The sequence below is a fragment of the Gracilinanus agilis genome, chromosome 2 (genome assembly GCF_016433145.1).
Source record: "Gracilinanus agilis isolate LMUSP501 chromosome 2, AgileGrace, whole genome shotgun sequence".
In the NCBI taxonomy this organism is placed as follows: Eukaryota; Metazoa; Chordata; class Mammalia; order Didelphimorphia; family Didelphidae; genus Gracilinanus; species Gracilinanus agilis.
In genome coordinates, this window is record NC_058131.1 from 605643849 (window position 1) to 605658951 (window position 15103).

A 15103-nucleotide genomic window follows, 5' to 3' on the forward strand; every position below is an offset into this window, starting at 1 on the left:
TCTTTCTTTCTTTCTTTCTTTCTTTCTTTCTTTCTTTCTTTCTTTCTTTCTTTCTTTCTTTCTTTCTTTCTTTCCTCCTTCCTTCCTTTCTCCCTACATCCCTCTTCCCTTCCCCACTCTCTTAAAAGTGTTTCCTTATAGATGAAACTATCTATAGCAACCAAACAGTTTACACATAGTCCTGAAGTTGAGAAAGACAGGGTCAGTGCAACATCTAAGTGGACTATTTACATTTGAACATGGGTGTGCCAGGCCGCTGTAACGGTTTAACGAGTTTATGAATGTTTCATTGTGTGACACATGAGGCCAGGTCTTTAGAGACTGTGAAATCTGATCCTTTGGCTCCTTGCCTCTTCCTGACACAGGAGAGCAGCATCTGGAAGCAGTGCATAACCACTGGGAGTGAAGGGCTGGGTATCCAAGTCTCCCAGACAACCATCGGTACCTCCTTTGGGAAGGGGTTTGCTGTCAGCCATGTGATGGGAGGAGGGGCCACCTACAGGTACAGTTAACACTTGGTGTCAAAAGCTTTACATTTGCTTTACAGTCAGTCATTTGTAGGGACTGTGGGCTCAGTTATCTCTACCCAGGAAAGCTTCTATCTTATGTCAGCAGTGGTGGGAGAGTTGGTCCCCAGTACTCAGATGAAGCCTGATTTGGCTGAGACAGAAATGGAGTTAGGTCCTGGATAGGTCACACAATGATTTTATTTTTGAGAAATAGAATGCAAGTAGCCAGAAGAGGGGCTGGGCTAGCTGTTCTCCAAGGGCCATTCAAACTCTTTTTTTTTCCCCAGAGGAGCGACTCCAAACCTCCCGGAGCTGTAGTTAAAGCCACAAAAGAATGTCTGCAGCAGACGTAGTCTGAATTAGGGGCACACTGGGATGTATGTGTGGTTGGAGAGATGGGGGAGGGTGCAGAAAGGGAACTTGAAGTGTTTTTCCTTTCCTTCTATGCTGGGAATGGACAAACTGGTCACACACTTAAATTATTCCTTTCTGATGTCATATATAGATTACAAGCTTCAGGTAAACAACTGGTGATCTGAGTTTGAACATCAGCCCTGTTTGAGGGGAGGATATGAAAGGGAAATAGAGGAAAGGTTTTCTCCCATTGACTCTGAAGGATGGAGGAGAGGAATAGAGGGGGGTGAGTCATGTTATTGCCTATTATATGGCTCCTAAGGGAGAAATGGTTTAAGATACTATAATATTGGCTCTCATTTTGTAAATTTGGAGTTTGGAGGCCAGCCCTATCAGAGCCATAACTGGGGATTTATTTTAGAACTAGAGTAGGTAGCATGAAACATGGTGATGGTGATGCTACTCAGAGGAGAGGAAAAAGACTGGGTCATGGGCAGGCGGCTTCAAGGAAAGGTTACTCATCCTTACTTCCTCTCCCCTCCCCCCTCCCCCTACCTCAGAAGAGGCCAACTAATAGTTTTATATTTCAATAAATTATCCTTGGTAACTTAGTACTAAGGTGCTGTTAATACTTGGTATTCAAGGGCTGGGGATAGAGAAATTCTAGCCCTTTCAACAAACATGTTTTTGGGGATGGGGCTGAAATAGGGATGGACCTGAGTCTAAGACACACACACACACACACACACACACACACACACACACACACACGCAACCCCTCCAAGTATAATATTCTAGCTAGAAGAGGTCTTAGGGATCAACTGGTCTAAGACTTTCATTTTAGAAGAGGAAACTGAAATCTCAAAGTAGAGAATTACCTTGTCCAAGGTCACAGAGGAAGGTTTATTCAGCTTTCAGTGAGATTGAGGATAAATTGAGGTAGAATCAGGACCAAAATCTTTATTACAAACTGTTAGATGCAGAAGGGATGATTTTTTGCTATTCATTCATTTTCGGTTGTAGCTGATTCTTCATGACCCCATTTGGGGTTTTCTTGGCAAAGATGATGGAGTGGTTTGCTGTTTCCTTCTCCAAAAAGGAATTATAGAGGTCACCTTTTCCAGTCCCCTCATCTTATGGAAAGTGAAAGCAAAAGTCCTGAATTTGTATTGTGAAAAGCACAAGAACCTATGTAGCCCCTCCTGACTTCTAGGACAGGGTTCTGGTCAGGCTATTGAAATTTGACCCTTTTGGAGCAACAGCCCCTGGTCTCAAGAGTCAAGATAAGGTAAAGAGGAAATGGGTATAATCTGATCCGAAGCTCACCAACTCTACCCCCAGGCTCTACTCTTAGGAAAGTTTGTGAAGCTAGGAAGGGAAAAATTTCAAGGGAAAGAATAAGTCCTCAGGAAGGTAGAACTCTCCAGTCAGGACTGTGGCTTTGTTTCTCTTCCCTGGCTTGTTTCCCCTAAAATAGTTTGTTCTCATTTCCCCAACCCTCTCCTGGGGCAGTCTGTACTGAGAGGCAGTGGAGAATTCTTAGGCCAGAGGAGAATTCTTGCTACTTTCCTGTGGCAGCCTTGTGGCCTGACCTTAAGAGCTATTGGAAGTTCTGAAATAATCCCTCTTGCCTCATGGGACATCCAGCTATCTCCTGTGGCCCACCACACTTTTCTCCCTGATCTTGTCAAGTGAGCAGTAGGAAAGTAAGGGAAGATGGAGAGGACAAAACTTCAGGAAAGGGTTGCTGGACTGGAGGAGGTAGAGGTACTCCTTAGGAAGTCAGAATTCTCTTGGAGAGACTACTGCACTGTTTTTCTTTCTTAGTTACCCGCTTGAAGAATGTCTTTTCTCACAGGCTGATTGTTGGTGTGTAGAGATAGGGCATTTCCCAGACTGATGATTTGCCATGGGGTGGAACAGATGATGAGATAGCTTCTAGAGCGCTTCCGTTTTGGACATGGAGGGAACCAGCTTCCTACTGGTCTGGGACTTAGACTAGGTAAGCTCTTAGCCTTTGATCTCTCCTCTCCCTTGCCCAGGAACCCTGTGAGATGGACCTGAAACTGAATTCTGAGTCATAGGCTCCTGACACAGTAATGTCCTACCACTATGATATTCTATGCCCCCACCATCTTCCTTTTAGTCTAAATGCTATATATCTTCTTAAAATCAGCTGAGGGTACATTTCCTATCCAGGCACAAATCCATAAGCCAGGACAGAGCTCTTAATGTCTGACCCTAGTTCTGGCTGACTTCTTTAAAAACTTATACTTTTTTCTATTTTGTGTTTTACCTCTGTAATTCAGGTGACCTGGGACTAGCTATGTAGGCTCAGAAATGATTACTTTCCAGGTATGAATAAAAGAAAGAAAGAGGAGAAATAGAAAGTAAGCAAGCCAATTACTTTTCTCAAAAAGTATAGTTCATTATGAAAATAACAGTATAAAAAAGGAGAAATCCCTAATCATTCTCTTTGTTTTGCAACAATAATGGAAATTTATATAGTTTTGTTAATGTTTGCACAGTAATTTAAGGACAATATACTTGCAAACAAGACAACACAAAATAGATCACAAGATTTAAAGAAATGTAAATAAATAGATATGCATGGGTACCTTTGTCATTAAACTCAACTCTTATCAAATACAATCTTTGCCTTATCTCTGTGTTTCTCTTAAAACTATAAAACAACTTTTATTTGCCCAGAATCCCTTTTGGATTATGACCCTACTGGTTTTTCTTCATGCTTTGGGGCTTTTGGAAATTATCATTTTCACCCTATTCCACTTTCAGATAGCAGAAGTGTTTAGTTGCTTAAATGTTATTAGAAAATGCTAATTCCCTCAACATTCCTCTTTCTCTTTGTATTCCCTGCTCTAATTGCCTTACTAGCAACTACTTCAGCACAAATAGAAATTTCTATGGAGTTGTACATTTGTTTATCTCATTAAGAAGCTATCAGCTATTAACACTTTAGAATTAATTAGTTTTGCCAGAGATGGGCAAGCTCATCACCTTTAGGGACTAGTAAAGGTAAGAAAGAAGGAAAGTAAGGAATATGGAAAGGTCTGGAACATGAGATATTGTGATAGGTCCCTGAAGAGGAAAACTCTGGACAGTTGAGGAGACAATCTGATATAGTGGGATGTAATGGATGAGTGAAGGCAGCTTGAAGAAAGGAATTATAGAATATCATCAAGGAAAACTTTGTCACTTAATAGAAAGACCAGGTGTGCTGATTGATAAGAATTGTAAAAATAGTTTTAATTGTAAAATTGTAAAAATAATTGTAAAAATAGTTTTCTAAAATTTTACTATAACCTCTCCTACCTCCATAAATGTACTTTAAATACAGATACTTTTGTGACATTATTTACTTTTAAATAATGTTTCATCCTATCTCTAGTATGTGCAAATCATCTTCTAAAGCTTTATAGCCTTTGACACTGTTAAGCACTCTTCTGGATATTCTTTCCTGGTTCTCTTCTTACCTGTCTGATTATCCATCCAACTCCTTTGCTTGTTCAACATCCATAATACATTCCAATAGTCTTAGTGTTTTCCAAGGCCCTGTCCTGGGCCCTCTTTTTTCTCTTGACCCTCTTAGTGACTTCATCAATACCAGGGGTTTAATTATCATATAAATGCGTATTATCTAACTGTCCAAAATTTCTTCCTTGATCTGGCTACCTCTGGTCATTCAAACTGAATTGAGACATATCACCATGTTTGAAGGAGAATTCATCCCCCTGCCCAAAAAAGGAAAAAAGATATTACTCTTCCAAATTTTCCCATTTCTTTTGCAGGCAAAGCTCAAATTACTCACTTTCCCTCTCTCCACATAGCCAATCCAATCAATCAAAAACTTTCTACATTTCTACCTATAGATATGACCCCTTTCTACATAGTTTTCACTTTGGTTCTGGCTTGCTTTACTTCTCTCCAGCTTATTGCATTGGTTTCCTAATTGGTCTCAAGACCACTCTAGATCATCTTCAACATAGCTGTCAAATGGATTTTCTTGAAGTGCAGATCTGACTGTAATTTCTCTATTCAGTAAACACTAGGACCTTTCTTTTGCCTATAGGATGAAATATTACCTCCTCTGCCTTTTTTATCCCTCTACATCTTGGCCCCAACTATCTTTCTAGCCTCATTATATATTACTCTTCTTCCCACATACTCTGATTTAGCCAAACTGGTCTTATCTCTCTTCCATAGGCCTGGGTCTTAGGATTTCCTGCCTCTAAATCTTGCCTCATACACTTACTGATTGTGTGTCCCTAGACAAATCATTTAACTACTGCCTACCTTAATTAAAATGATAGCCTCTACAATCTCCTTAGACTCTTAGTCTCTGTTATTGAGGCATAAGGCCCCATGTGGGTCGAGGTGATGCAGAGATCTCAGGGTTCTATTAACAGATCTCTTCTCGGGAAGTTGCTAACAGGGGAGGGAGTATAGAAGGAGCTTATCCAGTGTGCTGGAAGATGTGAGGACTTCATTTTGGTTGGCATTTTTTGCCCTTCATTGAACCACAGATAGCTTTCCTGTGAGCTACTTGACATTGGATACAATCAGGGTGGGAAGGGATGGCCTGTCCTCTGGACCTAGAGTGGCCATTCCGCATTCCCTCACTCCAGCTGATGATCCTCAGGATCCCAGAGAAGAAGCAGAGAGGAAAATGATAATTAAGTGGGACAAGGTAGAGGAGTAGATGCTTACCTTGACCCTAGGATATGGAGAAAATGTACTTATGGTTCAGTAGAACAACTATAGGCAAAGTTCAAGATTGAGTAATATGACAGGACCATGGGATAGAGGTGATGATGGGGTACTCTGGGATAGATGAAGAAGAGGTAGTCATACTGCAGATTTCAGCAGGGCATGGAAGGTTTAGAAAGAGGACTATAACATGTGAGAAGACTACTTGTTTGGCCAGGATAGGGCTGGGACAATAATACTTGGGGCAAAGATATAATAATTCAGTCCTTATTATAATCCTACTTATATCATCATAAGGCACCAAAACCAATCTGAAATTTTTAATTCTAGACACTCTTCTCTGAACTCTGATGAATCTTACCAGTCTCATCTCCTACTACTGTATCAAAATTTCAACTTCAGTCACTTTATCAGTCTATTGGCCCTCACTTCTGTTATAAAGAAGGTGTAACAACAACTATTCTCCTAGTTATTATAGAGTATATTAATCAGGGGACGAATTTGGATTCCCTTGATGGCTGGTGCAGGGACACCTGAGTCCTGCCACTCAGCTGGATGTTATAATAACTGCCCCTTCTCAATAACAGTGCCCAGGAAGGATCCCTAAAAGTCAGGTGGATGGGTCCCACCTGGGGTTGGATTGATTATTATTATTATTGGGCTCTATTAGCCTTGGATAATATTTTCATCTGACTGCGTTGCTTCCTCCCCAAGAGTTGTGATGTAATAACTACTCAGGAAGGTACTTAATAATCTTTATCTATAGTTGTCAATAAGGAAAGGATTAATCAAGAACAGATTGGGGATAGGAGACCCTGTCACTAATGGCTATGATCACTAATCCCTCAGGACTGTAGGCTGTTTAAGTAATGCTGGAGTTCTTATTCTTCACCTTCTCTGGCTCAGCTTGGCCAAAGCCAAACCAGAGAAAGCAATCTACTTGGTTGATACAGATATTGATGATCCCTCTTGGCTTCTTATTGCCAGTTGTTATGTCAGTCCTATAGCCGTCAGGAAATACCTCCCTTACCTCCCTCTGCTTCTTCTCCTTCCCTCTTCTCGGTTCCCCACCCAGGCCCGGGATACCTAAATATCTAGTGATGGTTCAGATGCCTAAATATCTAGGGGGAATTCAGAGAGAACCAGAGGATCCGCGGTCAGATCCACAGGTCAATCTTCCAAGATCAGATCAATATTCCAGGTCAAGGATCTCAGGCCAAGGCTTCAAAAACCAAAAGCCAAAAGCCAAAAGCCCCTCTCAGAAGGCTGACAGGGTATTTATACCCTCTGGCCAACTGCCTTTCCTCTTGTCCTCACGGCATCTGGGAACATTCTGATGTCTCCAACTGTCTTCACCTGTCAATCAAGGTGAGACTCACAACTCCCAGAGTTTGAATATGACACTTCTGTATATATTTAATTTGTCTAACCCCTATATGCTAAGGCTAACAATTTTGAAATACTTTCTCTGTCACTTTGAACTCCTATGTTCCTCTAAAGTTATAGAGTCCACCACACTAATTTCCCATTCTGTACTATCCTTAATTTCTACTTTCTTTACTTCTCCTATACCCAGAAAATGCTAAAGATAAAAAAGAGACAAAATTGAGCAAACTTGGCCTAAACCAAGCTTCACACTGCTCAATCCAATTTCAAACTGGCTCTTGTTGTTGCTCCACTGTCCTTTAATTTGTATCTCATTGCCTTTCTAATACAACCCATCACACTAATTATTCCAGACCATTTCTCTTCATAGATGCCCATTTCCTCCCCAACCCTCATTTTCAGTAAATGATTTTTCCCTTTTCATTAGAATTTTGGTACCATTCCATATGAGCCACCTCATGTGCCCCCTTCTTTTTGTCTTGTCATATGATTTTGCATCTCTTCCTTTAGTCTCTCTTCCTTTTCAAAGCTACCTCTGGACTTTACCTTTTAACATCTCCTTAGTACTCCAGTGCCATAATTTTGTCCATCTCTCCTTCTCTATGGGGTTCTTCCCCTACTGTTTTCATATGCTCTACTTCCTAATCCTAGAAGCTAGATGGGGGGCAGCTGGGTAGCTCAGTGGATTGAGAGCCAGGCCTAGAGATGGGAGGTCCTAGGTTCAAATCTGACCTCAGACACTTCCCAGCTGTGTGACCCTGGGCAAGTCACTTGACCCCCATTGCCTAGCCCTTACCACTCTTCTGCCTTGGAGCCAATACACAGTATTGACTCTAAGATGGAAGGTAAGGGTTTAATAAAAAAATTTTAAAAAAAGAAGCTAGATGATACTGGATAGGTAAATTAACTACTCTGAAGCTTCCTAATCTATAAAAATGAGATGATAATAGTTGGAGTATCTACCTCACAGGGTTATGTGGGTCAAATGACATGATGTATGTAAATTGCTATGTAAATGTGAATTATTATGTCTTTATGAGAGAAAGCCTTGAAGCTGGGAAGACTTGGGTTCAAATCCTGACTCTGACACCCTGGAGAAGATACAATCTCTCAGTGACCTAGGAAACTAAGATGATCCACTTTCAGAGAAATTTCCAACCTTCATAGGAGAGGAATTTCCTCCCCTGGGAATTCCCTATTCTAATGAAATTATACATTTAGTCTCTATACCTATTATAAATAGTGGTAATAGAATTGGTATCCCCAAGTTGTCATCTTATGATAGGATATAGGCAGCAATGAATGAGGATAATTAGAAGAGTTTAGAAGGGCCAATTCATATACCTAGGTAGAGTCTTGAATTACTCTCCTCCATAGAATGCAAACTTCATTCTAGCCAAATAAGTCATGTAGACAGGCAGAGAATTAGCAGAGAGAGGAGCACGTAGAGCTGGAAGAATCAGATTAATAATATATAACACTGAGTTCTGGTAAGGAACACAATAATGACAAAAAGGAAGAAGCAGGTATTTCAGGTCTAGGGCAAGGTTCATCATCTAGGCTTTCAGAGGGAACCGTTAAGAATAAGACTAGCTAATAGCTAATACCAAAAAGGTTGTGAGCTACAGTTAAATTAGATCACTAGCTATTCTATAATCTCATTTTGTCTTCACCATCTTTGTACAGACCATTCCATAAGGCAGGAACACACTCCCTCTTCTTTCCTCATTAATTTTTTAATTAACAATTAGCATTAATTTTGAACTAATTTTCAGACCTGACATTTTATGCACTATGCTACATAGCTGCCCTGAACATTGATTTTTTAAAATTTTAAGGTCCAAATGATCTCCTTACCTTTAAGTTCTCTACCCATTGAGAAGGCAAGTAATATGATGCTCATTATCCTTATGAAGTTATGCAAAATATGTTTCCATAATAACTATGTTTCAAAAAAAACAAGGAAAATAAAGTGTTAAAAATTATGCTTCATCAGTTCTCTCTCTATAGGTGGATACCACTTTTCATCATGAGTCCTTTAAAAGAATATCCATAGATCTAAGTGGCTTAGTTTTTTACAATTGATTATCATTACAATATTGCTATTACTGAGTACAATGTATTCCTGGTTCTGTTCACTTCCCTTTGAATCAGTTTATATAAGTCTTCTTGGATTTCCCTAAGACCATCCCCTTTGTCATATCTTATGGCATCATAATATTCTATTGCAACCATCTACCACAACCTTTTCAGTCATTCTCCAATTGATGGACACTCCCACTTCCAAGAAGCCTTCCTCTGTTCTCTTCCAACCCTTACAACTAAAAATTACTTCTTCTTTCTCGAATTTTCTCAAGACTTTGAATGATTCCTCCCCCCATATCAGTTCCCTTTGCATTATACCTATTTGCATACCAATACTAATCCATCAATTAAATTGTAAACTCCTTGAGAGTAATGATACCATTTTTTTTCAACTCTTAACTTCTGTCTAAGAATCAGTACTACTTATTTGTTCCAAGGCAGGAGAGTGGTAAAGGGTAGGCATTGGAGGTAGATTGACTTGCCCAGGGTCATATAGCTAGGAAGTGATGGATGCCAGATTTTAACCCAGGACTTCTCTTCTCCAATCTGGCTCTCTATTCCAGAGCCACCTAGGTCCCTGAGCTTTATCACTCTTAACTCTTCTATAAATGGAAGTGATATCTTCATTCAAATATATAACACAACCTGTCATGAGCAAGGTCAGTATATCAAACTAATGATGTTCAGAATGGATTTCTTTACCACAGCGTGGTTGAATAGCTTAGAGGAACCCATAGCCAACTCTTAAGTAAGAGTATAGAGAAGAATTTCTCAGTTACTGGAGCTTCAAGATGTCTTTCCTGTTTTAGAAATCTGAGGAGACTTCCAACATTGTTGCTAACAAGTTGAGTGACCCTGAGTAGGTCATTTCAACTTAATGGACTTTAGTTTTAGTTGTGAAATGAGGTGATTTCTAAGTTTTTTTTCCAATTAAAAAAAAAATCATGATTCTATCCCCTGAATGGTTGAATTCAGCCATATTACAGCCAAGTTTTAATTATCCTGGGACTGATTATGTGGTTGGTAGATTAACCAGGCTTTTGGATTTCTACTCTCCCCTGACCCCCTTGCTATTGGCATCTCAATTTCACATTCTGTTAGCTTCCCAATCAAAGGGTAGATGAGAGAAGGGAGTAGTGAAACTCAGTTGAATCACAGGGAGCATCCTGTTAAACAGTGCCAGTAAAATGTTGCTATGTAGGCTGAAAGAATTTTGTATAATTCCAAAACATGGGAATTAAATCCAGTTAGTTTAAAAACTCAAATAAGAGATTCTTCTACTTTCTATTCTTTTTTAGTTAATTAAATATAAAATTGTATCTTTTAATGATAATGAACTGGTTAATTAAAAGTTTAGAACATCCTTTTGACTTAACTTTTAAACTACTGTAGCTAACTGAAGTGTATCCCCATCTGGATCAGTAATTTTATCTCTCCAGGCTTCCTTTAATATTTAGTAAATATCTGCATACTTCAAATTATACATCACTTAGTTCATTGAGCCATTATTAGACACCAACTGGGTGCAAAGCTCTGTGCTAGAAGTTGAGGGAAAGCACAAAACTTAGATAAAGCTCAATCCTTGCTCTTGGGGGTCCATGGACTTAAGGTAAAGAAACTTGGTGTTTGACAATTAGCCAGCATGACTATTGAAATTTTCACAGATGATGGCAGTGTCTCAGATAGAGAGAAGACCATGAGGCAGTTGCTAAAGTCATAGACAAAAGTGTGTGTGTGTGAGAGAGAGAGTGTTCTGGAAGTAAACATTGAAAGTAGCCATGATAGGAAGCAGTGATATAAATAAATATCTTGGACCTCAGAAAAAGAAAATTTGTCAAATGACTGACTAGAAGTATGATCTGGGAATTGTAGAGGCAAGTAAGGAATATGGCAACTCCCCCTTTGAGGAATTTAAGAGCTGGCAGGGTGGAGTGGGGATGAGGAAAGTGAGAGAGAGTGGATTATAACTGCAAGATTTACAAGGGATAGAGTATCCTTGAGAGAAAGATAACAAGTTTCAGTTAAAGTAAGAAGGGTGAAAGGAATGTTGGTTGAAAATGGAAAGATATAGGGAACTTTATTGAGAATTAAGATGAACACACAGACTACTCAAAATATATTGTCAAATGGACTAGGAGACAGATTGACTGGATTGGGATGGACCTGGGAAACATCAAGGTTGTTGAAAATATAGTAGATGAATAAACGGATCATTAAATGAGTATCTCTAGGCTACAAAATCAGTACCTCAATTTCATTGCCAACTCTTTACCCAACCAGATCCAATCAATAACCCTATTTTTACTTTCTCCCTTCCCTGAAAATATCTTTTTTTTTAAAAATCAGTTAAATAACTAGTTAATTTCCACGAATGAAAAAATGAATCACTTATTAAGTTCTTACTGTTCACTAAGCCCTGGAGATACAAAAGATGAGTAAGAGGGTCTTTGCTCTCAAAGAGCTCACATTCTAAAGGGAGAGATCACATATAGGGAAGGTTTCCAGCTATCCTCACCTAGAACACAACTCAAAGATCACTTCTCTTTCTGCTTTGGAGATTCTGTATACTTAAACTTGTACAGAAGATGAGAAAGGGATATACCTTCAGCAAATCTCAGTTAGAAACCCATTGCCTGTCCTGGGATCCATGCTTTAAGCTCCTTTAAGACTTGGGCATATAATATGGTTCTCTTGGATAAGCTGTTTCACATCTGGGGTAGACTGCCTCACTTCCAACTTTGCTTGTAGATGGCAATTGGGTTCTGATACCTGTTACCAGATGGCTAATTTAAAACAGAGACACCAGTACTATGCAATAAAAATAAAAGCAAGGGCTTACTTTTGTACTTTCACATACATAAACTAGTTAGTGTGTTTTTCATTAGTTTTGGAGGGACACTTACAATATGCCAGGCAGCTTTATATTTCCTATAAAGGCATATACAGTAGGATGATTCAAAAACAAGCATATACCAGCTAAAACATTAGCTAACAAGGAGGCAATTGTGCAAAGGAAATTCACTTATTCATTTAATAGATATTTGTTGAATAACATGCTATGCTTTGAGAGGATAACAGAGAACACAATTTGGAGTTGGGAAGTTCTGGATTCAAATCCCATTTCAGACATTTTAGCTGTGTGTCTCAAGGCACACACTTTCTTAAGCTCTTTCATGGCTCAGGCTCCTCATCTTCAAAGTGATGGCATTAGACTCAATGGTTTTAAATATCTTTTCTACTTCTAAATTTATGATCCCTTGTAGTCTTTGCTTTCCAAGAAAATGTGGGGTAACCAATTCCAAATGCAGTTTCTGGGACAATCATATAGATGAAGGCAATGCTTGTAAAATTTACCAGACAATTTAGGGCTAGAAAGGACCACAGGGATCAATCTAGAGAGAAGTAAAGAGGGTGGTTAACTAACAGAGAAAGAATTAAAGGCTGGCTTGTCTGACCCCAAATCCAATGTTTCTTCTATTATCCCATAATTCTTGTTCCCGGAAAGTTTGATTCAGGTTAGTATCATCTCTGACATTATTCCCCATTCTAAGGCATCTTGGTATGTATGTTTTCTGATATACAGAATGCTATTGGAGCTATGAGAGAGGGCCATCAATTTATATTTGCCTTTGAGTCTTGTATTAACAATATAATTGCTGGGGGCAGCTGGGTAGCTCTGTAGATTGAGAGTCAGGCTTAGAGACCGGAGATCCTAGTTTCAAATCTGACCTCAGACACTTCCTAGCTGTGTGACCCTGGGCAAGTCATTTAGCCCCCATTGCCTAGCCCTTATCACTCTTCTACCTTGGAACCAATACACAGTATTGATTCCAAGATGGAAGGTAAGGGTTTAAAACAAAACAAAACAAACAAAAAACAATACAATTGCTGCTATTGTGTAGATATGATATACGAGTTAATGGAAATAAAAAGGACCAACAGAGAAATTGCTGTAGACTGGTTTTACTGTGCAGGTATGTCTTAGAGGGCTGCAGAATGTTTAAGCTTCAAGAAAGGAACTGAGACCCAATTGAGGCAAATGAATCATTAAAGGCCACACAGCTAATTTGGTGGTAGTCAGAATTTATTCAGATTTCCTAATACACTTGTTCCAGTCCTCAGCCCACTCTTCCAGGCTGCTTTGCTTAACATTAGTGAAAGGATTTCTGAAAAAAGTTCTGTCCAAAAGGAGACATATATTGAGTATCATTTTCCCAGAGCCTTATACATAGCTTCAGAATTGCTTTATTTTCATATCAGTTCAACAGACTACATTTTTATTTACTACATGTCAAATGCTAACTAATAGTCTGGCATTCAAAAGTGAAAAATCATGTTATCCTCACCTCCAATTTACTTATAATTTAATAAAAAGGATAAGGCATTATGTAGCTAATGGTAGAGGATAGAGATTGGACATGAGGTTTCATTGACAGAAGGAACTCCTAAATGAGAAATTTCCCTTTTCATTCTAGATCAGAGCCTTCTCTGTAACTTTTAAGTTTTAGAGTTGTCTAGAGCACTAAAACTTTCAATGAATTGCCCAGGATCACTTAGCCAGTGTGTGCCAAAGAACCAGACTTGAATCTGGGTCTTTCTGACACTACGGTCAGCTCTCTACCCACAATACAAAAAGTAAAATTTGATAGGAGAAGGGAAGGCTTTATGGAGAAGGAAAGAAAAGAGAAAAAAAGGACAGCTCAGAGGAGGACAAGGTACATGTTAGACATGGGGAAAGTCCTGGGTGAATGCAGAGAGAAAGGAGAGGGCAGGGTTGAAATCAGGGAACAGTCCATGTAGAATGTGGGAAGGGATAGAAGTGGGTTTGAGCTTTGGCAGGGGTTCCTGGCAATTTAGCTCTAAGTTTCTCTGCTCCTTGATCTCTGCTGTCAAGCAGTTCTGTAAACAAATACTTATGTGTTCTCCAGGGAGCTCACACTTGAAAGGAACCATGGGATAAGCCTTCCCATATAAAAGTGAATAATCATTCTTCAATTCTCCCTTTAGTATGTTTTGGCTTTTGGCTATACTGTTTTTCTTTAAAGCATAGCACATTTGTACTGCGAGCTGGACTGTTCTTTGATTTTAGGACAAAATGGACTGGATCATGGAAAGAGAGAGGAGAGGCCCTCCTATTGGGTTTTTGCTTCAGGACTAGAATTTTGTTTAAATTATCTTGATTAAGAGAAGAAAAAGACAGTGACGTTGTATGCTATTTATTTGCTGATTCCCCTATAATGGCTATGCTACCAATAGCATAGTGTGTTATAAAGCTGGGACAGGAATGGATACCTGGGTCCTAATCCAAGATCTACTCTTAATTAGTGGTCCTCCCCTGCCCTACCTCCAATTACTTGGCCACTTCACTCATCTGTAAATGTATGGGTTGAATTTGGCTGTGTTGGAGTGCTCTTAGGAGCTTATTATTCTGGGTTCAAATCTGTTCCCTGACATTTCCTAACTGTGTGGCCCTGGGCAAGCCACTTAATCCCCATTGCCTAACTCTTACCACTCTTCTGCCTTGGAACCAATACACAGTATCGATTCTAAGACAGAAGGTAAGGAATTTACTTTTCAAAGAGCTAATTAAAATTTCAGTGTGAGCATTTAAGCTTTAGAAAAGTCAAATGCTACTTTATTGTTTTACTGATTGTCTAGACCTAAGAAAGTGAAGGAGAAAAAAGTTAATGACATTTTATTTTTCCCCAATTACATATGAAAACAATTTTAAGCATTCTTTAAAAATATATATATTGAGTTTCAAATCTTCTTCCTCCTTGTCATCCTTCTTCCCTTAATCCCTCCCACCTTTCCCCATCCCTAAGATGATAAACAATCTGCTATACATTTTACATATGCAATTATATTCAACACTTTTGATAGGGAAGATTTTAATAATGCAGATGAAACTTAAAAATGTGTTATACTTTTTTTTTCTGGAGAGCTAGTCATCAACATTTACCAATATACCCCCGGATGGACTAGATGAACTATAAGCTCTAATATTCTATGACTTTAATTTTGACTAGACAGAAATATGA

General features: G+C 39.1%; 1 protein-coding gene across 1 annotated transcript in view; it reads left to right on the forward strand.

The window, feature by feature from the left end:
- The window catches only part of IL16 (interleukin 16), a 168749-nt gene that overhangs the window by 71329 nt on the left and 82317 nt on the right, over nucleotides 1–15103 (forward strand). The window contains exon 3 of the mRNA XM_044662513.1: nucleotides 366–502. Within this exon, the coding sequence (XP_044518448.1) occupies nucleotides 366–502 (137 nt within the window). The remainder of the gene's footprint in view (nucleotides 1–365; nucleotides 503–15103) is intronic.